The sequence below is a fragment of the Typopeltis vanoorti genome, chromosome 10 (assembly GCF_054136105.1).
Source record: "Typopeltis vanoorti isolate ZY-2024b chromosome 10, IOZ_Tvanoo_1.0, whole genome shotgun sequence".
NCBI lineage: Eukaryota > Metazoa > Arthropoda > Arachnida > Uropygi > Thelyphonidae > Typopeltis > Typopeltis vanoorti.
In genome coordinates this window covers 77,581,709-77,605,982 of record NC_143558.1, presented here as the reverse complement: position 1 = coordinate 77,605,982, position 24,274 = coordinate 77,581,709, and the positions used below count along the sequence as shown (strand labels likewise).

The window sequence follows — 24,274 nt, the reverse complement described above, 5'->3', positions numbered from 1 at the left end:
ATTGGAGATGTTAATGTCAGCTCTTTGCTTTATGCAGACGATGTTATACTTCTAAATAAATCTGCCACAAGTCTGCAAGATTCTCTGACTAAATTGAATAACTGTTGTAATAGATATGGTATGAAGGTCAGCAATAAAAAGACAAAGACAATGAAAATAGGCAGAATCATTGAAAATGTCAACTGTGTTGTGAATGGAGAACCTGTGGAACAAGTAAAACATTTCAGCTACTTAGGCACGATTTTTAGTGAAGATGGTAAATTAAATATGGAAATAGACAACAGAATCAACAAAGCTGGTATGGTAGGAACTCAACTAAATAAATTCATATGGAATAAGAGAGAAATTAGTCAGAACACTAAATTAGCTGTATACAAGACAGTGTTAAAACCAGTTGTAACTCATGGATCTGAGAGCTGGGTCAGAAGTAAAACACTTGACCAAAGACTAGAGACTGCAGATATGAGAGTCCTGAGAAAGATTAGAGGCGTGAACAGATGGCATCAATGGCAATATCATATTAAAAATGAGGATATTAGGAAAGAACTTGACATTGTCAGCATCCAGGAATGATAGTAGAGCTAATCTCAGGTGGTATGGTCACTTAAACAGAATGGGCAAGGAAAGATTAGCAAAACAAGTGTTCTCTGCCAAGTTGGCAGGAAAACGACCCAGAGGAAGACCAAGATATAAGTGAATTGATACGGTACAATGTGCCTTAGACGATAGAAATATAAGATCTGATAATGTTGGAATCTTGATAAGTAACAGACTGATTTGGAGGAAAATTGTAGATCGGAAGTTAGTAATGATGTAAATTTTTCATGTAGTACTATCATATCCTGTACACCCCTTCAGGATACATGGCAGGAATTTGATGATGGTGATGAAGTATAGTCATGGTATATGTCCAGTTCATACCAGACTTCCACTTATGTATGGTGTTCAATAAGTGCACAAATAAAATTATCCTTGACATGGTTTGTATTGACTCTTCCATGCACTGCCTTTCTAAATTTCTTTAAAGTTTCCTTCAGAATCTTACTGACCACTCAAGGTCTTATATTAATAATGGCATCAATTTCAAGGATAAAATTAAGGATCTATGTTTGCTTGATGCAAAATAATGAACTCGTTTGATGTGGTATCTGTATTCATCGACATGCTACTTCAAGAAATTCTTAATTTTTATATTTCCAAGGATATTTCCAAGATGTTAACTTATTTAAACCATCCAGTCAAAACAAGTGACAAAACAAGTTGTTCAAACATAGAGCAGAAACTATTCTGGGCAGTACTTGTTTATCCTGCATTAGCAGACCATTTCATGGTTTTTGGAAGCAAACAACTGAATTGAAAATAGACTCCAGTGGAGTATCCCCTATGGAACATGTGAAAAGTATCTTTTTATTACCATATTCCTTATATCTCATATATGGCTTCATTATGTAGGATGACATCTTTGCAGTCTGGTCATACTCAGCAACTGAATTTTGCATGTAGAACTGTATCATCAGACAACATCCTTCCTTTTATGGATACTTTAATAAACTGCACTTATAAAAGCAATTTTCTGTCTATTGGAAACCTTCCTTTATTGACCAATACATTTGTCCTTCTTCAAAGGAAATAGATGTTATCAAAACTCTTGTGCATTGAACTGAACAAAATAAAAATCACTATGATCAAACCTTTGTTTAGAGAAACTTTGATAAATATTGTTCCTCATTTGATAAATCTGGCCTTGCTTTCCATCCCATTGAGACCAGACAGAATTTGCTGTAATCAAACTGGGATACTCCACTGAAATGGATTTTAAATTCAGATGTCCCTTATCTCTCTTCCTGAAAACATGCAAAACTGTGTTGGCATCCAAATCAGAATCACTGACTGCATCACCATGTTCATTTCTGGGAAATTAATCCCTATTATTATTATTTCTTAATATTTGTTTTAATTATGTGTATATTTTTTATATTGGATTACCATAGCTATTCATTCTTTCATTTTAAAAATTTTATGGAATTTACAACCCAACAAACAGAACAAAAAACAAAACAGAGAAACTACTTAAGTCAATTACCACATGGCTCAAAGATACAGTCAAAAAACCTGTTTCCTCACTACGCGCACTCCCCAAGAATTTACGGGCTACCAAAAATTCAAAAAGTAAACACCCCACTAAGACGTATATTTGAAGGAATTGATAGCCCGATGTATCACTTTGCCAAAAAATTAGCGGCAACACTCAAGGAGTTGGCAGGTCATTCCCCCTCCTCCATCAAAAACACACAACACTTCATAAACATCATCAAAGACATTACATTAGAAAAAGATGATTTATTAGTCAGTTTTGACGTCTCTGCCCTCTTTACGAATGTCCCAATCAATGACACAATCCTTCTCCTACAGAACAAATTCCCTCCAGATATCACGCCGCTTTTTGTGCATGTATTACTGTCGGGTTATTTTGTATGGCAAAACGCCTTCTACTTACAAAAAGAAGGCACAGCCATGGGCTCACCATTATCCCCCCCCCCCCCCCACCCATTGCTAACTTTTATATGGAACATTTTGAGCAACTTGCCCTAGATTCCTCCTCTCTAAAACCCAAAGTCTGGCTTAGATACATTGACAATGTTTTCGTGATCTGGTCCCAACCGCCAGACATTAGACACATTCCTTAGCCACCTAAACAAACAACACAAACGCATGCAGTTCACAATTGAAATTGAAAAACACAACACACTTCTGTTTCTAGATACACTTGTCACACATCTTCCCTCGGGCAATCTTTCCTTCACTGTTTACCGAAAACCGACACATACGGGACAATATATACACATAAACTCCTACCAACACAAAAACTAGGTGTCATCAACATGCTAAAAAACAGAGCTCAGACGATCTGTTCCAGTGAACAGGCACTGAAAAACGAATTTAAAATTATCAGTAATAACTTACAAAAAAACGGATACAGCCAAAACACTATTAACAAAATTCTCTACAAAACCACAATAAAAAACAAAGACAAACCAGACTACAGTAAAACTATAACCATTCCCTACAGGTAAAGGAATATCAGACAAGATAAACAGAGTACTACAAAAGTACAACTCAAACCTCCTGCAAAATTTAAAAGCTTACTCAACTCATCCAAAGACCCACTCCCTCCACTAGCTCACCCTGGAGTATACCAGATTTATTGTACTTTCAACATACCATATATAGGAGAAACAGGACGCACTATTCCTATTAGACAAAAAGAACATAAACAACACATTAAATATAATAATTATGGTGAAGCTGGCCTTTCTGATCATGCCCTGAATACCTTACACAGAATTGACTGGAAAACCACCAGCTGTCTACATCACACTAGAACATGGTATGAATGGAAATTCAAGGAAGCCTGTGAGATTATTATCAACCACCCCAATCTGAACAACAATGATGGTCTAAAAATCCCAAACATATGGAAGGTATATATTCGACCTTCCTCACCGAGAACAACTATAAACAGGACTGTAGAAAATCCAGTATTGTAAATCAAAAATAAGAATTGTAATACTAAAAATAGGACACCAATTGTTTCTGAAAGAAAACCATCTAAAAGAATATTTATTCCTGTCATTGTAAAATAGAATTTAGCTTGATGTAAAAAAAAATAAAAAAATTATTATTTTTTTATTATTATATATATATATATATTTTTTTTTCACCAGAGGTCACGCCAGTAGAATAACATGTGATCAAATCATTGTTTCTCTAGCTTATAGTTAATGATGTAACTCAGCTTGTTCTGTATATTTATGTACGCTCCAGATGATGATCTTGATGTGAAGATCTAAACGTCGGGATAATAAAAGAGGTTTTTTTAACATGGTTGTAAATTCCATAAAATTTTTAAAATGAATGCTGATCACCGTGTAACCCTAAAAGAAAGTTTTTATTCATTCTTTCCTTTGAACTATAATTGTATGTTCTCCTTCTCATACTGTTGTGACCAAGATTAAAGTAGTAAACACATTTGACATGTTATTTTTGAATGCTATTTTACTGTTCTTTTATGCTCTTTCTGATAATGCCATTGTAACTAGTGCTGAATTAAGAGGCAATAAATCTATATTTACCATATGTGTTAACCATCATTCACTTCATAAATATGTTCGACAAAAATCTCCTTAAAGTTTAACTTTATGAAAGTAAAGAAGTATTAAAGGCATTGTTTTATGGACTAGAGAAGGATTGCTGCAGAACGTGTTTCCATGGATTGTAATTAACCAGATTGAGAGAGAGTTGTTCATGAAAAGTAATGATTCTCCCCTCCCCTTCCCAATAGCAGTTGTTACAGTGTTTGTATTCTGATATGTTCATTTTTCTGACACCTTGCATAATTAACACAGGAATAAAGAACAGTTTAAGTAGAAGCAATTAAGGGATCACTAAAAGTGAAGAATTACATAAGTTAATGATGAACGCCTAAAATATGCTTTATGCACATGCAAGAGTGAAGCTACAGTTAAGTTACAGTTATGTCTTTTTCATCTGACAGTTCTTTTTCTCATCTCAGCTGTGAGTGATACAATCAGTTAAGGGAAATTCTTTCATGGAACACAAAATTGATCATGGAGACATGTTGTTAAATTTTTAACTTATTTTCTTATGCTCTTATTCATATAATAATTAAGATAATTGAATGAAATGAGCCAAATATCAGAGATAAATATTTAATGAATAAAATATATATATATATATATATATATATATATAAATAAATAAATAAAAATGTATGTTATACTTAAATTATCGTGTCCAATCATAGCCCCTATCTTGCAAAAAATATACTGGTCATAAAACAAGTATCAAGTAATCTTCACTGCGTGCACTTAAATGGCTATTGACTGAAAACTTGGAATAATTGACTTCAAATAGGATCGAGTAATGTAAAGTTTGTATAGAGCTTAGCATTTCAGGAATTATATATGGATAAAATGGATAACATACAAACAAATTAGCCGAGCCCTCGTACTAATGTGCTATTGATTTATGACTTTTCATCCTATCATTTGGTGAAATTGAATGGTGAAATACTCATTATACTAAATTTAAGGACTCAAATTTTTACAAGACAACATGTTAAGTGGGTTAATTAGTTGTAGATTATATAGCTTACAGTGATGTGGTGCTAGTTGCTTTAATTTAGCATATAACATGAAAATGACAATATAAAGGTTGGAACAAAATTTTAATGTTGTTAAAGTTATTTTTTGATCTTAAATAGTAAGCAGAGTATAACAGCTTACTATTTAATATATATATTACTACATTTCATAGAATTTTTAATGGGAGTCACATTAAAAAAAATTAACTGAATATATAGTAGACGTACAGGGAAAGGCAATTTGAAGGACAACTCACATAAACATGAATTTGGAATGGGTTTCATTATAAGGAAATAATTATGATAATCTCTGATTGAAGCTTTTAATGAAAGAATAATCAAGCTAAGATTGCAAGCAAAATGGTTCAAGATAATATGAGTGTACATACACCCACAGAAGTTGAAGGAGAGGATATCAGAGAAGATTCTGTGAAATACTAGTACTGATCTGCGAAGAAAAAATTCCATAAAAGGATAAAATTATCTCATTAAGTTAATTGAATGCAAAAATTGGAAAGGAAGAAATGTAAAATATATATATATGACAGAATGATCATTGACTCGGTTAACATACATAGTTTTATGAAGAATTAAATGACTAGAACCGAGATTTAAGTAAAAAGGTTTTAATATAAACACACTACTAGTTTCGGCCTGTAACAGCCTTCTTCAGGTGACATTATAAAAGAAAAAACACTAAACATTGAGGGTTAAAAGACTATGAACAACACAGACAGTCTTTATACATAATTAGCATGAAAACGTTGTAGTTGTATTTGAAGCTGTTCTTTCGTTTGTTGCTATATATATATATATATAAATATATATATATATATATATATGTATAGGAAGTCAAAGCCCTCAAAGAAACAAATGATAAAGAAAGGTTAATTAATTTGACTGCATGTAGAAATTTAATAATAAGCAGCACTATGTTTATGAGGAAGAATATACACAAACAAACAGAAATCTCCTGATGGATATACATTTAACTAAATAGACCATATGCTGAGAGGAGACCTCCACATAGCCTTTAAAGGAATGTGGAGAACCGACCAGGGCTTCTGACCTAATGTCCAATCCTCATCTTCTTGTGATGCACCCTGTTGGTTATCTACCTGGATGCTGAACAAACAAGGATGGGTTGGCAATTGGGAATTTAGCCGACCGAATTGTAATCTTATTGGCTTAAACCAAAATACAAAATGATGGTACAACATGACAAAATTTCATGCTGGCTGGGGCGCCGCCCGGTTAAACAAGGTCCCGTTGGAAACCAGGGTGAACAGCGAAAAGTCAGCTACTGGAACAAATCTGAAAACAGACCTCAACTCAACTCAAAAAAGCCATCAAAGGCTTGAAATGTGGAAAGGCAGCAGGAGTAGATAATATTCGACCAGAAATGCTGAAGTATGGTGGTATAAAAGTCTTACAGTGGCTGCACTGCATAGTTTAGAAGGCCTGGACAGAGGGACGAATTCCCAATGAATGGAGTAGAGCTCTCATAGTAGCCATATATAAAAAGGGAAATAAAACTGAATGTGAGAATTATAGAGGTATTTCCCTACTGAGTGCTCCTGGTAAGATATATGCAAGTATACTTGAGAAACAGTTGAGAAGAATTGTGGAAGAAAAGCTTGGTGAAGAGCAAGCTGGATTCAGGCCAAACAGAGACTGTCAGGATCAGATCTTCACCTTACAACAAATAGTTGAGAAATCATGGGAATATAAAAAAGATCTGTATTTATTTTTGTCAATCAGGAAAAGGCATATTACAAGGTGCAAAGAGAGAAGCTATTCAATACGCCAGTTATATGGTGTCAATGGTTCATTATATCAAGCAATACTTAGCCTTTATTTGAGTTGTAAGTCAAAATAGTCAGCAGTTAGAATTGAAGGAAGAAGTACAGGAAGATGGTTTAATGTTAAATCTGGTGTGAGACAAGGATGTACATTATCCCCTCTGTTATTCATTATCTATATGGATCATATTATGAAGGAAAGTGGTATTAAACATGATATCAAAATTGGAGATGTTAATGTCAGCTCTTTGCTTTACGTTGATGATGTTATACTTCTAAATAAATCCGCTACAAGTCTGCAAAATTCCCTGACTAAATTGAATAACTGTTGTATATAAATGTGACGATGTTATACTTCTAAATAAATTCGCTACAAGTCTGCAAGATTCCCTGACTAAATTGAATAGCTGTTGTAATAGATATGGTATGAAGGTCAGCAATAAAATGACCAAGACAATGAAAATAGGCAGCATCGTTGAAATTGTCAACTGCATTGTGAATGGAGAACCTGTGGAACAAGTAAAACATTTCAGCTACTTAAGCATGATTTTTAGTGATGATGGTAAATTAAATATGGAAATAGAACAGATTCAACAAAGCTGGTATTCTAGGAAGTCAATTGAATAAATTCATATGGAATAAGCTGGAAATTAGTCAAAACACTAAATTATCTATATATCTATATACAAGACTTCAAACTAGTTTTAACTTATGGATCCGAGAGCTGTCAGAAGTAAAACACTTGACCAAAGACTAGAGACCACAGATATGAGAGTCCTGAGAAAGATTAAAGGAGTGAGCAAGCAAGCAATGGCAATATCTTATTAAAAACGAGGATATTAGGAAAGAACCAGACATTGTCACCATCCAGGAATGTGTTAGCAGAGCTAATCTCAGGTGGTATGGTCACTTAAACAGAATGGGCAAGGAAAGATTAGCAAAACAAATGTCCTCTGCCAGGTTGGCAGGAAAACGACCCAGAGGAAGACCAAGATATAGGTGGATTGATACGGTACAAAGTGCCTTAGACAATAGAAATATAAGATCTGATAATGTTGGAGTCTTGACAAGTAATGTTAGTAATGATGTAGATTTTCATGTAGTACTGTGATATCCTGTACACCCCTTGAGGGTACATGGCAGGAATTTGATGATGATGACCATATGCAGAATATTCAGAGTTACAGAGGAGATGAATATGGTAGCAATTATTTTCTAATTGGTGCTTTCTTAGAGTCAAAATAAACAGTAAATATTTTTCAGCACATGTGAATCAATTAAGATACAGTATTAGCAAACTATGTAAAAACATAGAAAATGAGATTGAATTAAAAATTGAAAAATGAAGCTGAAAGAGAATGAAAATAATGAAAACACCTTAAACCACATCAAGAATAGTATAAAAGTAGCAACAGAAAAGGTGGAATTCAAAGTAAAATTCAGTGAAAAATGTGAATTCACAATAAAGAATAGATTGTGACATAAATTTTGCTTAATAATCCATCTGATATTTATGATACTTAGATTGCAAAGAATTCAATAAAATAATCATACAACAACAAAGAAAATAATTTTTTTACTTGAACGTATTGAAAAAAATCCAATAACAATTTATGTTAAATAACCCAAGAAAAAAATTCTTGTGTGAAATTAGAAACCAGCCTCCATAGCTCAGTCAGTTTCGAAAATGCCCTTTGGTTGGAAAGACCTAGGTTTTGAATCCTATCTAGAATGTGTAAAATCTTTATCAGGGGGTTTTAAATGAAGGTGAGTTCTTCTTCTAATGGCTCTAGCACAAATTAAGCCTTGGCCTCCTGGATTTATTGCCTCTGTCTGTTCAAAACTTTACTTCTGCAGTTTGGACATTGTAGTATGATGTTGCTATCTAACCAAATGAGATGGAATTCTTGACTAATGGTGTCTGTTCATCATGTTCTAGATTTGCCTTTTGGTCTTTTATCAATAATTGTAACATTCTCTTCATAAGAATACCATCATTTTCCATATAGAAAACTTGTCCTGCCCACTGCATCTTGTTGATTGTCGAATATTGTAGGTTCTTTATAAAGTTGATATAACTCATGGATGTATCTGATTCTCCAGAGACCATTATTATTCGCTGGTCCAAATATTTTTCTAAGGATTTTCCTTTCAAAAGCTAAAATCAGATTCCTCCACTCTTGTGTAAATATCCAGGTTTCATATCCAGAGGTAACAACTGGATGAATTAATGATTTATATATTTTTACTTGGGTCTTCCAATGGATATCTTTTGAACTGAGTACACATGAGAGAGAGAGAGAATAGAAAGCCTCATTATTATCCTTATTTGATTCTGCACTTCCATCTCATTTGGTTGGCTAGTAATCATTATTCCTAAATATTTAAATTGTTCCATTTCTTCAATTTCGAGGTTCTTGGTTTTCATATCAGTTAACAGATTCTGTCTGGTATTAATTATTATTATTGGTTTTGTGTTGATTCATCTTTAGTCTTATCTCTTGTGCTGATTTCTCTAGTTTAAAATATATTTCTTCTGCTTTCTGTTTTGTTCTTGGCATAATGTTAATATCATTTGCATATGCTACAATCTGCACTGAAGTGTTGATCAGTGTCTTCAGTATCCATTTGGCAATGATTGAATAACATATTCCTAAGCTAAAAAGTATTGGAGCCAGGCCATCTCTGATTTAATCTTTGAGTTATTGGAAAGGGATATGTTAAACCATTTTGTATTTTATCCTGCTTCTGAATTTTCCATTGTTAGACTTTGTAAGTCTTACTAGCTTATCTGGTATTCTAAAGTATATCATGATCAAATATAATTTTCCTCTGTTAATGCTGTCATATGTTTGTTAGAAATATGATGAATATTTAAATTCCCAAAACTTCTGTAATAATTGCTTAACTATGTCTTTGATCAGTTGTGGATTTGCTTTTCCTAAAACCTCCTTGGTAGACACCAATTTTCTTCTCCATGAATAGATTTAATCTGTTTTTCAAAATAGGGGTAAATATTGCACTATACATAACAGAGAAATAGCTCTATAAATTTTCAGACTATTTTATCATTCTTCTTATGTATTGGGCAGATCAGCTCTTTCTTCATCTTTTGGCATTTTCTCTTTCTTCCATATGGTTAAATCACTTCATATAAACTGCTTGAAAAGAAGTCAGTAGACCCTAGGTTGCATCATGCCACATAATGAGTCACGCATTTGTAGCTGGTATAAATTAGAGGAATACGATTTTCTCCAAGTCTGTGCAACTGTGTTCAGGTGAAATGGATATGAGAAGGGAACTGATGGAATTTGAAAGAGACATTGTAATAGGATACCATATTGCAGGTCTGTCAGGCAAATTGTTGACAAATTGGACCATCCCACGTCAACATTTAGTGGTACCATACTGAGATGGAAACACAGGAAGTCAACTGCAAGTACTACCTGCAGGAGATGACCCACCAAACATGACTGTAGGATGCTGCGAAGGATATGTAAAATCCTGCCATTCTTCAGCTGATACGTTGAATGTGGAGTTCCAGGCCAGCTGCAACACTAATCTGCACAAAAACATTCAGAACTGAGGCTCACAACATGGCTATCCATGGTAGGACTGCAAAATGCAGTCCTATAAAATATCTCATGTTACACTAAAATCAATCTTACCATATGCTGAAGAAAATATAGGTGAATATCAAGGAATTCCAAAGAAATAGGTCAACAATTGACAAGATTTTTATACTAAGACAAATATTTAAAAAAAGTGGAAATATAATGTGTCCATATTTTATTTGAAGGGGTTGTAGAAGAGCATATGATAACATTCATAGAGAAAAACCTTTGGAGAGCATTTAATGAGCTTAGAATGTATCATAATAAATATGATCAAAATTTGCACTGCTGACATGCTGAGTGAGGCATGGTATTGACTAATGGAATTAGATCTGAAATTTTTCTCTTAAGACAGGATGGAAGCATGAAGATGCTCTTTCAGGCATCTTATTTGATCTAGCTTTATAAAAACTGTAAAAGATAACACAGTAGAACAGTAATATCAGTTATATATTACATCTTCCTAGTTGGAGAAAATGCTGAAGATATTAGAATAACATTCAGAAAACTCAAAACTACTACTGAAAAGCTAGGATTGCAAATCAACCAGCATAAAATCAAATATTTAAAAGTATGTAGAAACAATAACCAAGGGAAAAATTGCCAGTTTACTATTAATAACTTGAAATTTAAAAATTGAATTTCCATCAAATATCTTGGAACAGTACTCAAGATGATAAAATTAGTATAGAAATACTGGAATATACCTCCAATGGATTTTATCATTCAATACATCATTTATTATCTTCCAAAATGCTCTTAAACATTTTGGAAGGTCTGGATTAGGTGGATGAACATCACTGTTAAGCAAGAGCTGTGTGTTGGGGTAGAGAGAATAAACAGAATAATGCTTATGGAAGGATAACTAATGTGAATGGTTAAGGAGGAAACAGAAACAAGAAATAGTTGAATTTACAGAATAAAATGGTTAAAATCAAAATGTACAAAGTTTAAAAGGTTAAAATCAAAATGTACAATGAGCATTACAAACTTTGCAGAACTCTGGAAATAAAATCCTCAAAAATCCTTTGACCTCTATGAGAACAGGTGAATGGAGAAGATGTAATCAAGAACTATGCCCTGATGAAATCAGATCTTGCAGATAGGTAGCTTGGGCATGGGTGAGGAGAGAATGGCTAAACAGGCATTCAAGATGAGGCATGATGGAAAGCAACCTAGAAAAAGATCAGCAACACTGAGAGGAAAAAATCCAAAAAGGCTTAACCGAGATGGAAATCCTGGACTAGACTGGAAGAGCTCGATACAAAAGAGTAGAAGAAGTTGCTACTTACAGCAAAGAACCTTAGAGATTCAGTAAGATAGAGAAGAAGAATCACATTTGTTATCTTTCCACTTCACTTTCACCTAGAGATTTTACCAACAAACATGAATGGGTTTATTCAAAAATATAACATCCTTTCAAAGAAATATTAGTACACAACTGTCCACTAAAATTTAAGTTCTTGTTTTAATTGAAGGGGTGAAAAATCAGGTCTGGATTAGGTGGATGAGTGTCACTGTTAAGCAAGAGCTGTGTGTTTGGGGTGGAGAGAATAAACAGAATAATGCTTATGGAAGAATAACTTTAATGTGAATGGTAAGGAAGAAACAGAAACAAGAAATAGTTGAATTTACAGAATAATCACTTTGCATGTGTGCATCATTCAGATGGAGATAATGCAGTGACTGATGTGACAGGGATTGACATGAAAACAGAGGTAGATAAATTGGTAGTATTTTGAATTTAAAAAAAAAAATCTTTGTAAATAGCAAATTATAAATCAGTATCTCAGGAGTCATAGTTAAGGTACTGGAAAAGTTAATGGCAGAATTCAGGAATGGGTGGATAGAAATGTAATATTGGAAAGTATGGATTTTTGAGGTGAAGATCTTGTCCTAGTAATTTACTCTCCATCAGTCTAATAAAATGATGTTTAACTTGGCTAAGGGCACTACCAAGGCATTTGGCAGGATGCCACATATAATCCTTTTGCTTCAGTTGGTAAAAGGATGGATGTCATGAATAAAAGATGGTGAAGTTGAATTAAAAAGAATGCAGTAGTGTAACAGAGTACTCTTTTGTTGGGTGGCTGTTCATACATTAATGTATTGGAAATGAAATGAGTTGAGAGTGTATGTTTGGGGTGGGGGGGGGGGCTCCAATTATTTGCTGATGATGCTAAACTGGGAAGAAATTCAATAGTTCAAGGTAACATAGAGAGCCTGCTTAACGATCTAAATATACTAGTAGTTGGCATAGGATAATGGTTTCCAGTTTAGTGCCATAAAAAAAAACATCCAAGGAATCCTTTGAGAGTAATAATCTCTATATTTTACATCCAAGTAGAGATGGGGAAGTTATTATCCCTTCTTATAAAGCTTCGATATGGCATATTTGGACTATCATGCATATATTGGGTCTATTTCTTTGGGATGTATAAATAGTGGAGAGGATCCAGAGGCAAGTGAACAAAACGACTGCTCTGTTGAGTGCTCCTTATGATGATAGAAAGTTTGTAGTTGCAAAGTTCAGTGATAGGTCTAAAAGAGTGGATATGATAAGTCTCATATAATTTACTAAAGGTATTTTATAGAGCAGCTGCTGAAGAAATTTTTCATTATATGACTTGATGGGATACAACAACTGGTCGCTTCTGGATGTATGAGAGCATGGTTAGGGACTAGGTTTCTTATTTTCCTTTTTATGTGATTCTTATCCATGAAAACTTGTAAACCATATAGTACATTAGTACTGTGGGTGAACTAAAGATTTTTTTTCCATTTTTTATTGTATTTTATTTATTTTTTAATGTGGTCTTGGAAATCTTGCTCCAGAGACAAATGCAGAACTTTATCGAGCTACTTCAGGCTTCTAATAAGCAGAGTGGTGGTCTCAAACTGGGCAATGAAATTCATCTACCACTGCAAGATTTGAACCCTGCAGCTTGCTGATTGGACAGCAGATATGCATTCAGCACTCTCTCCCAGCCAGTTTGAGAGGGGAGAGAGAGAGTGGTGAATGGGTGAAGCAGTTGTAAGAGGTGGTCATGAGCATTTTGTTAATGAATAAATTGAAAAGAGCGGTATAATGGGCCTTGTGAGAATAGTGGTCAGTGTGCCCTTGATGGATCAATTTTATTGAGATTGTTAACAGAAAGAGAGACAAAGATAGAATGATGTATGGATGGGATAACCTCCATGTAGTATGAATTACTTTGTTAGTCAAAAAGTAGCAATTGTACTGTGGATTTAAAATTAGTTATTATTGATGCTGAAGTGGAATTAGATGAAAGATGGAGGTGGAGGTTTATTGCAAAAGAGTTTCATTCATATATAGCAGTAGGATGGGATGAGTTGCTGAGAGTGTGCAGAACAAGGGCAAGATGTACATTATACAAGAGTGGAGTTAAGACAGAAACAGCCAGTTAGGCCAATGACTGCTCTGGATACTGAGTGGTCATTAAGGTGTTGGAGAGGCTAATTAGGATCTACATCCTCTATAGACAGCATGAGTTTGTTGAAGATAGGTCTTTGTCTAGCAGTTTGCTGAAGTTTTACTAGTGACTGTAGATTTGGATGAGGGGGAATGAATATACAACAATATATTGGAAATTTGCAAAGACACTTGACAAGATTCCACACCGGAGGTTGTTGGTACACAGAATAGGCTCGTTGGCATGAATAGGAGAGTGGCTGACTGGTATCAGAAAGTACTGCATAGAAGTGCTGAGGCTAAGAGCAGGAGAGTGACCAGCAGAGCACCGCAGGATTCTGTACAACACCACTGTTATTCTTCTTGTAGATAAGCTTATACATTGGTTATACATGGCTTTTAATTTTTTCAGGAAATGACAACATATACTAGAATATTAATTATAAAAAGCTTTAATTTAAAAGTTAAGTTTTTTTCAAATTAATATTACAGTATATGTTGTCATTTCCTGAAAAATTAAAAGAAACTGCTGTTGTTGATCTTATGTATACTGTATATTAATGATATCAAGGTTGATCTGGATAGTAATATACAGTTATTTGCAGATGGTTTAAAGTTAGAAAGTATGATAAGGAACATTTCTTTTATGGAGTGCAGGCTGATCAACTTGTAGACAAATGACAGGTTGTTAGTTCACTGTTTCCAGTTGCAAAGTTATGCGTTTTGCTTTGAGGACATTGCAGTCAAAGTATTATATCAATGGTAATTTGCTCCTAGTGGTCAGTGAAACTAGAAACCAAAGTGATGATAGAACAGTTCTTAGAGTTGCATTGATAATGTGGTTTAAGTCATCACATTAAACTCATGTTGAAGAGAGCAGTGCCTTGGAGGAATAAGGAAGTTATTCTTCTGCTTTACAGGCTTTGATAAGATTACATATTGGCTACTGTGCTTATACATGGTCACCTGGTTTCAAAAGAGGTGAGGAGACAATTCAAAAGATCTGGCAGATGATAATGAAGATATCTGGTCTGTGGAATTGTGCAGTTGTTAATAGATAACATGGAGGAGATCTCCAACAAGCCTTCTAAGGGATGCGGAGAACTGAATGGGGCTTCTGACCTAAAGTTCATTACTCACTTTCTTATGGCACACTTCATTAGTATATATGCTTGGATACTGAACAAATGGGGGATGGACTGGCAGCTTGTTTTCCTTCCATCCAGGTGTTTGAAACCTAGATAGCAGAGGAAAAAAAAAAAAGAAACCAAGATCTAGGATTGAAGAAGTGCCTTAGAAAACAGAAATATAAGGGACAGTATTGGAGTCATGACAAATGATAGACTTACTTGGAGGAAAATTGCTGATGGGAAGTTAGTAATAATGTAAGCTTATTTTCACAGTATCTTGTATGCACTTTGAGGGTACATATCTGTTTGATGGTGGGATTGTGTATATGAAGACAGACAGGAAATGTGATTTCAAAGTTTGAATAATGTGTGGGGAGACGAGATATGATACCCAGCATATATGTTGGTAAGGGGATCTGACAGTATAGAGAAATTTTATAATTCAGGGAAAGTGAGGAGGAGGGGAGAGTAGAAGTCAGTCATTTCTAGAAACCGAGTAAGGATGTAGTTAGGAAGCTTGTAAAGTGCAGGTTCTTTTGGCATGTGGTGAGTGTGTGAAATGAGCTAATAGTGGATGTTCTGCAATGCATCATCAGCAATAATTATGAAAACATTATAATAAGTATATGCAACTGGATGAGACCCTTCTTCAGTGACTCCTTGACTCGTTGGAGAAGTCTGCATAATGACTCCATGGAGATGGTCATATAATAGTAATGAATTACATTTGGATTGAATTAATTGCAATGTAAGCTATATAATTCATTTTTTTTTTTCACTAGAGGTCATGCCAGTGAGTAGCATGTGATCAAATCATTGTTTCTCTAGCTTACGGCTTGAAATGTAACGCAGCTTGTCTTCTATATTTATGTATGCTCCAGATGATGATCTTGATATGAAGATCAAACGTTGGGATAATAAAAAGAGTTATTTTAACACGGTTGTAGAATCAATAATTTCAAAAATGAATGCTGATCACCGTGTAACACTAAAAGAGAGGATTAAGCCATATAATCTATGGACATGAATCATATATGCTTTATAATGAGTCAAATATAGATTTATGAAAAAAATAGCAGTGCAGGGGAATATGGCCCAGTATACTGAAATCATATCTTCATTAGGTGCAGAATTAACCTGATTTCAGTAATAAATTATATTTTAAAAATAACCTTTTTAAATTACTTGTAATATTACTACTTTTATGTCAATTTCTATAAAATCATATATTAAGACACTCATTATATGTGACAATTTTACAAGAAACTGAAACTGACCTCCCATAAATATAGACAAATTGCAGAAGTGAGTCTGCCGAGTGTAGAAAGCATTGATATGTATCATGATGCAATGTGTGATATATAGCCTATGCAAATATCTTAAAATTATTTATTATCCACAAGTGCCCTTAATCATCTCTAATCCCTATTATATAACAGTTTCACATGATATGCCAATGAAGTAACAAAAAATGAAATATGTTCATTATATTTCATACCGAGTTTTGAATAATATTAAACTATATATGAATCTCAAACAAGAGTGAGTGAATTAAATTGGGAAGAATAAATGTATAACAATGAGGTATGAAGATAAGATGAATCTGAAAAATGTCAAATGGAGAATTTGCACCAGGACAGTAAAGCTAGAAAGAATTAAAATGAAAGCAACATTAAAATAAAATGAAAATGAACATGAAAAGATCTTGAAGGATAAAGCACTTTAAAAATTCAAGATGCCAAGAAATTATATTCTTGGTTTCATCCTTTATCCAAGTGTAAGCAAACCAAGCTGGCACGTGAAGTAATTTCATGACTGGGCTACTTGTATATACAGACTAAAGACTTCACATCATTTGCCTTAGTATGCCATAATGCAAGGCACATATCCTTATTGACATGTATTAATACTATGTATTATAGGAAGGGCCAAAACTGATCGAAGGTTAAAACTAGTCTGGATAGTGGCCCTTCCCATAATGCATAGCATTATACATACATGTCCATAAGGATATGTGCTTTGCATTATGGTATGCAAAGCACACTAAGGCAATTGATGTGAAATCTTTAGCTCTATCTATATATAAGTAGGCCAGTCGTGAAGTTACGAGGGTGGTCTGAAAAGTTCTCGGCCTAACAATGAAAACGAATTTATAATTTCAAAACCATTGTCAAAACACTTTTGTGGGCAGGTGCATTGTCCTGATGAAAGATGATTTTTTTCTTCTGCAAACCGGGTCTTTTTTCATGAATTTTTTCATCTAGTCTGGTTAAAAGATCAGAATAATATTCCCTGGTTATTGATTTACCCTTTTCAAGATAATTAATAAACAAAATGCCTTTAGCACTCCAAAACACCAATGCCATGATCTTTCCTGCTGATGAAACCGACTTTGTCTTCTTTGGCGCTGAACAACCAGCTTCTGTCCACTGTCTTGACTGCTGTTTGGATTCTGGTGTGTAATGGTAAATCCAAGTCTCATCCATAATGATAAATCGATGCACAAAATCAGTTTTATTCTTGTTAAAATGCTCCAATCGCTGTTCAGAGATTTTCATGCGAGTGCGTTTTTGATCTGCTATGAGCAAGCGTGGCACCCATCTTGCACAAAGCTTTTTCATTTGCAATTCTTCATGCAAAATATATCCTAGATGTTCTTTTATTTTGAAATGTCTATAGTCTCAGCAATTTCACGCACTTTGACTCACCGGTCATCCGATACCATATCGTGCACTTGATCAATGATTTCTGCTTTTGTTACACTTTTTGGACGTCCTTTACATGGATCATGTTCAAGGCTGGTACAGCCACGTGTAAACTCGGCAACCCATTTTTTGATTGTCGAAAATGAAGGAGAAGAGTGCCCAAAAGCTTTTATGAACTTGGAATGAATTTCTTTTGCCGTTAAACCTTCTTTTACAAAGAATTTTGTAACCGCACGATACTCAATTTTATCCATTTCAAGGGATGAGGACAATACTTTTGCTTCAGACAGCTGTATAAAACAAACTACTTGATAGAATGACTTGTAATTTCACATGGATGCATATGACAGATGTACCAACTAAGGGGAAAAAAAATCTTGCTGATAGTATTGCCATCTATGGTCGAGGCCGAGAACTTATCAGACTACTCTTGTACTTCACACGCAAACTTTGTTTGCTTACAGTTAGATAAAGGATGAAGCCAAGATCGTTCTTATCATGAACTACAATTGCTCAACCTTTGTTAGCCTTAGTAATAGTTATGTTTTTATTAGATTTTAGAGAAGATAAGGCTTGAATTTCTTTTTTAGATAGATTAATTCAGGAGATATTGTTTTAAATAAAATATATGCTACTTGAAATCTAATTTTACTTGCAAATTATGTGAAAGGTTATGAAGGCCTTTATCTATATTATACATGAAGTCTATAATTGGAATGGTGTTTTGGTCTACTGTATAGTTCTAAATCCTTTTGATAATACTTGAAATTCGTCATTTCAAGCAGCATCTGTTTTATTTAGATCACCACTACACTGCACCCAGGTGGGTCTATTGCATCATCATCCACAGAAAAAGCCAATCTCCTGGCATTATACCTTTCCCCCAAATGCATGCATAGTTGATTTTGGTATCCCCCCCCACACACACACTCAATGCCTCCTATGATCTTTCATCAGAAATTTCTTGGCATCTTTAATTTATAGTATAACTAAGTCAAAAAACATTTAATAATGCATTTTCTACATGATATCACCAGACATTTTTATAACATTTATATATTATTATTTTTATTATTATGTGACACCTCCAGTGAGTCCAAAGACTCATCGAGGGAGAGTGTGGCGACAGCATCGAACGATTGATCTCCTTCGAACTACTAACCACGCTCAAACTTGCTTAACTTTTTGCATGAGCCTTTTGTAGCAGAGGCTCTACCAATCGACCAAATACACAAATGTGAAACTGAAAGTAAAAATGTCAGATGTCACAATTTTAGTAACCAATTTTAATAGTATATGATATCTAAGGATAATCTCGCATTTCAGTCTGTGTGACATTATCTTTTAAGAATACTAAAATGAGACTATTTTCTTCTAATGCACAGGAAAGAATAGCTTATTTTTTAATACATTTGTGTGTGTGTGTTTAACTGTATATGTGTTTATCTCTGATTAATTTTCTCTCCTTTTACTTAGGTCTGGTGTATTTGTGTATGAAACACTGTGTTGATCGTTACAACATTTATTTTGCATATGGTCCATCTAAGATTAACCAGAATATCCATGCCACAGCAATAAATTTTGTTGTCGTTCCTCTCATTTTACTTCAAGTTTCTTTTTTCTTCTTTTCATTTCTAAGGGCAGGTAAGTCTGAATTATTTAACTTCAATATAGTTATTAGATTTATTAATTTTTATGTATATGCATAATTCTATCCATAATGTAACCTTGTTGGACAGCCAGTAGGTTCTAGGTTCAAATACAACAATTTCTGAATATCTTTAGTAGATGTATTTCATTGCCAGTGAGGCTACCACCATGCTTACTGGAGGTCTAAAGTGGCTTGAAGCATTCAGTATTTGGTCTCTAGAGTAGAGTTTCTGGAATATCTGAACATTAGCCCACCAACAGTACTAATGTCAAATAGTTTTACTATTATTCTTCATGAGTGGGATTTATATAAACATTAAAAAATAAGAACATAAGTCCATCCTTATAATAAATAAGCTACAGTTGAATAGCTGGTGTAATAGATGCATGTGGCTTGATGACTTTCTGCAATAAGAGTTATCGTGATATACAGCATTATATTTTTTTTCCATAAAGCAAACGAATTTTACTAAAAATCAAGACATAAGAGGAAGAATTCATTATAAAATATTACTACTGGAAGTATTCATGCTTACTTTAAATGTCTTTATTTGTAAAATTTTCAATGAAGTTTCATGGTCATTGTCAATCCAGTTATAGGAAAACACAAAAAAGAGAACAAACAATAATTCATTTGAGAACACATGATATTATGTGTATTATTGGCTGCAGGTGAATTGCTCCATCTGCATTAATAGATATCCGAAATAAATTACAATAAAATAATTGTTAATAAATTATTTTTAAATATAAATGAAAAGTTAATTACAAATTAAGAAACATGTGAATATTTCAGTATAACTTCCCAAAATTGAAAAAGTTCAAACAATCATTTTTGTGTAGGTTTGGGTTGTGAATGTGTGTTCACAGCTTTTCTTGTGTAGTCTTTCCAACGAATCATGTGTTTTGTAGATAATGTGTGACTTGCCAAACCAGCTTTGTTGGGCTCTTTAAGTTGAAATGTATTCCTGATGCTCTTCAAGACATGTGCAAACAACCAGTTTGTCCACAATGACATAAGCCTCAAGAGCAGGGATTCTGTAAACTTCAGGATAAGAAAGAGGAGGATACTTATCTTTGGGTGCAGTAAGGAAGGTATTAAATTTGCAACCTGGATGGAGAGAGACTTGTAAGTTAATCTGTTTGAAGTAGCTTGCTATTTTTTTCTGAGAGTCTTTAACACATGATATATAAATTCTGGTAATTTCTTCTTGAGGCAGGTTATGACAATGGTCATAATTATTATTTTTTCAATAGTTTTTGCATTATAACCATTAGATATAAAGGTAGTTCTGATAATAAACAATGCTTAGCATAGAATCTGTAGAACATATTTTATGAGTTCTGTCAACCAGAGATTTGATTACACCATATTTCTGACAAGGGCGATGACGTCGAGTTAGAATTAGTGTATTTACTGGTGTGAGTTTGTTTTCTCTATACCGAGAACTGTAGATTACTGTTTGTTTGATGTAGAATGAGAACATCCAGAAAAGGAAGACAATTATCTTCTACTTCCAGGTAAATTTGATTCTTGGGTCTATTAAATTAATTTTTTCAAGAAATTCATGACAATTGGACAAGGAAGAGTTCCATACAACAAACATATCAACATGTCTGTACCAAATTGATGGTTTAGGTGAAAAAATGTCCAGAATATGTTGTTAGAAATGTTCCATAAAGTAATTAGCTAGAGTTGGGAAAAGGGGAAACCCAATAGCTGTACCCTCTATCTGTTTGTACAGTTTGGCTGACAGCTAGTATCCTGAATTAATGACAAAGTCAAATAATTTTACAATATCAGGAGGAAAGTCATTATGAAGTAATTCAATCATATCTGACAGAGGGATATTTGTAAAGAGTGAGGCTGCATCAAAACTTACTAGAAGATATGTGGGTTGTGAAGATAATCCTGAATTTTATTCTTAAAATCTATGAAAATTTTTTATGAAGAAAGCAGAATTTCCAGTAAACAGAGAAGATTAGATAGGTATTTTGAAATACCTTACTATATATTGGACATCTATGCAGTTCACGGTATGTCTTAACAGCACATTTTCTTTATGCAATTTAGGAAGGCCCATACAGTCTTGCAGCAAAAGCATGATGAACTTCATTTTTGCTGTTTCTTCATCTGAAGAATGAACTTTGTTCAATAAACTGTTAAGTTCACTGATTTGCGATTGAGTTGGATCTCTATCATTGCTTCTGTATATAGAATGATCTTAAAGTAGAAGATTAAGTTTTCTAAAATAATCGTTCCTATCATGAACTACAACTGCTCAACCTTTGTTAGCCTTAGTAATAATTATGTTTTTATTAGATTTTAGAGAAGATAAGGCTTGATATTTTTTTTTAGATAGATTAAATTCAGGAGATTGATTTAAATAAAATATACACTACTTGAAATCTAATTTTACTTGCAAATTATGTGAAAGGATATGAAGGCCTTTATCTATATTATACATGAAGTCTATAATTGGAATGGTGTTTGGGGTTACTGCATAGTTCTAAATCCTTTTGATAATACTGATAATTCGTCATTTCAAGCAGCATCTATTTTATTTAGATCACCACTACACTGTACCCAGGGTCTATTGCATCATCATCCACAGAAAAAGCCAATCTCCTGGCATTATACTTTTCCCCCAAATGCATGCATAGTTGATTTTGGTAGAACATATTTTTCTACTTTTACTCGCAAATTTAATCGCAGAATAAGTTTACTCGCAAATTTTACTCGCAAATTTAATCGCAGAATAAGTTCTCCCCCCCTCCCCAACACTCAATGCCTCCTATGATCTTTCATCAGAAAGTGATCAGAAAAATATCCTGTTCAAATAGATACCACAAAGTCCTCTGTCAGCATTCCTCAAATTGTCCTGAAGATTTCTACTCCAAAGTTGACTCCTGTTATATATTGCCTCTTTATGCTCTCTTAATCCACCGGTATCTACTCTACATCCTGGATAGAAATTAATTCATGTCCAATCCATTCATTCCCAAGAAGAGTGCTAAATACTTACCATCAAGCTACCACCAAATCTGTGTGTGTGTGTTACCTCAGTCCTCTCCAAAGTAATGAACAGAACCATCAACATCCAACTCCTATAAGCCAGTATGGATTTTGCCAGTGTTGATGAGCATGGGATTCTGCATCTATGCCACCCACCTCTGGTTAACTACTTTGGAAAAGTTTGGTGTATCCTGACTAGTTGCACTTATCTCCAAGGCTTTCAGCTGGGTCTGGCACAAGGTCTATTAAGTAAACTCCCATCATTTGGTCTATTCCATGACCTGCAACTGGGTTGTGAGTTTATCACGGGATGCACATTGTGGTGAACAGTTTCCTATCTTCTAACTATGCAACTATTGCTAGAGTTCTGCAAGGCTGTCCTCTCACCCACTCCTATATATCGATGACCTGTTCCAGTTGACCACCAATCCAATATACAGTTTTACCAAAAACAGTACACTACATTCCTCCTCCTCACTTGATAATCCTTGCACTATGCAAACCATTACGGTTCACAGAGCAACAACCTCTGCTACCCTAAATTCCATTCTCAAAACAATTCTTTGATGGGGCTCAAATTACCTTGTCAGTTTCAATGCCAGCAAAATGAAGTTCTGCCTTATTTCCTACAAAAAAAAAAAAAAAAAAAAAAAAAACCATATTCTCCTGCCTTATCTTTGACAACACCCATATGTTCTTAAAAAATTGTAATATACACTAGTCCTAATTGGCTCCATCTACTGTTGGATAAAGAGAACGAAAAACCTTAAAATGACGGCCTCCCATATTTTTGGTAAATTGATGCAGCCATACTTGTTGAGGTTTGGAGTATGTTTTAAAGATGGTGCTGATTCCAAAAACAATCTCTTACTTATAATGACTTCTGTGTAGCACTTTTCTTCAATGTGATCCTTAGTGAAAGTGTATCCAAAGCATGGTCTGCTAGACCTGACTTGCCACAACGATAGTGCAGAATGTATTTTTTATGTTCACCAAATGTCAACAGTTCTTCCTGTTTGTCCATAGTAAACCAGATCACAAGAACAGGGCACTTCATAATTTCTTGAATGTGATAATGAAGAGAGGTTTTCGTTGGGTTTACAGATGAGAGTTGCCAATTTGACATTTGGCTTAAATATAGTTACATATGGTTGCACTGAGGCTGCAGGCTAAACTTTCCTCGTACTACTGTTGTTACATTTGTTAAAAACATAGCCAAGTGTAAAGTGCTACGTAGTTAACACTACAGTTATCCATAAGCATGACAATCTTATTGGCAAGACGGAAAAACTTTTAATGTTGTAGATTAGTGACCATACAGCTTGGCACTTTTTCCTTAAGCCAGCTATTCAGAATAACTTAGTTCACAAAAAATTATTCTAAATTTTTCTTTTGCGTGATTGTATTCCAATTGCTTTGATCAGCTGCAAAGAAATGATCAACTCTCATTTCTGATGGTTTCTCATATAATGCAGTATGGCTTCCTCAAATATCACTCAACAGCTGATCATTTAACACTGGAAGCATCACATTAGAGACGTGTTTCTAAAATGTGAGCACTTTGTATTGGTTTCTTTGATGTGGAAAAAGAATACAAGAGTGTTTGGAGATTTGGAATATTGAAAGACCTGCACAACTTGGATCTTAAAGGGAATCTCTTCCTGTTTATCAAGAAATTTTTATCCAACCAAATCTTCCAAGTCCAAGTGTAAACTGCTCTCCTGACTATACTCAAGAAGAAGGAATCCTGCAAGGATTCC

The 24,274-nt window shown here is 34.1% G+C and overlaps 1 protein-coding gene across 3 annotated transcripts in view; it reads left to right on the top strand.

The window, feature by feature from the left end:
- LOC150102528 (osmosensitive cation channel TMEM63C-like) overlaps positions 1 to 24,274 on the top strand; it is a 491,876-nt gene that overhangs the window by 413,879 nt on the left and 53,723 nt on the right. For all 3 annotated transcript variants that reach the window (XM_090398766.1, XM_090398765.1, XM_090398767.1), the window contains exon 20: positions 19,325 to 19,492. In XM_090398766.1, the coding sequence (XP_090254892.1) occupies positions 19,325 to 19,492 (168 nt within the window). The remainder of the gene's footprint in view (positions 1 to 19,324; positions 19,493 to 24,274) is intronic.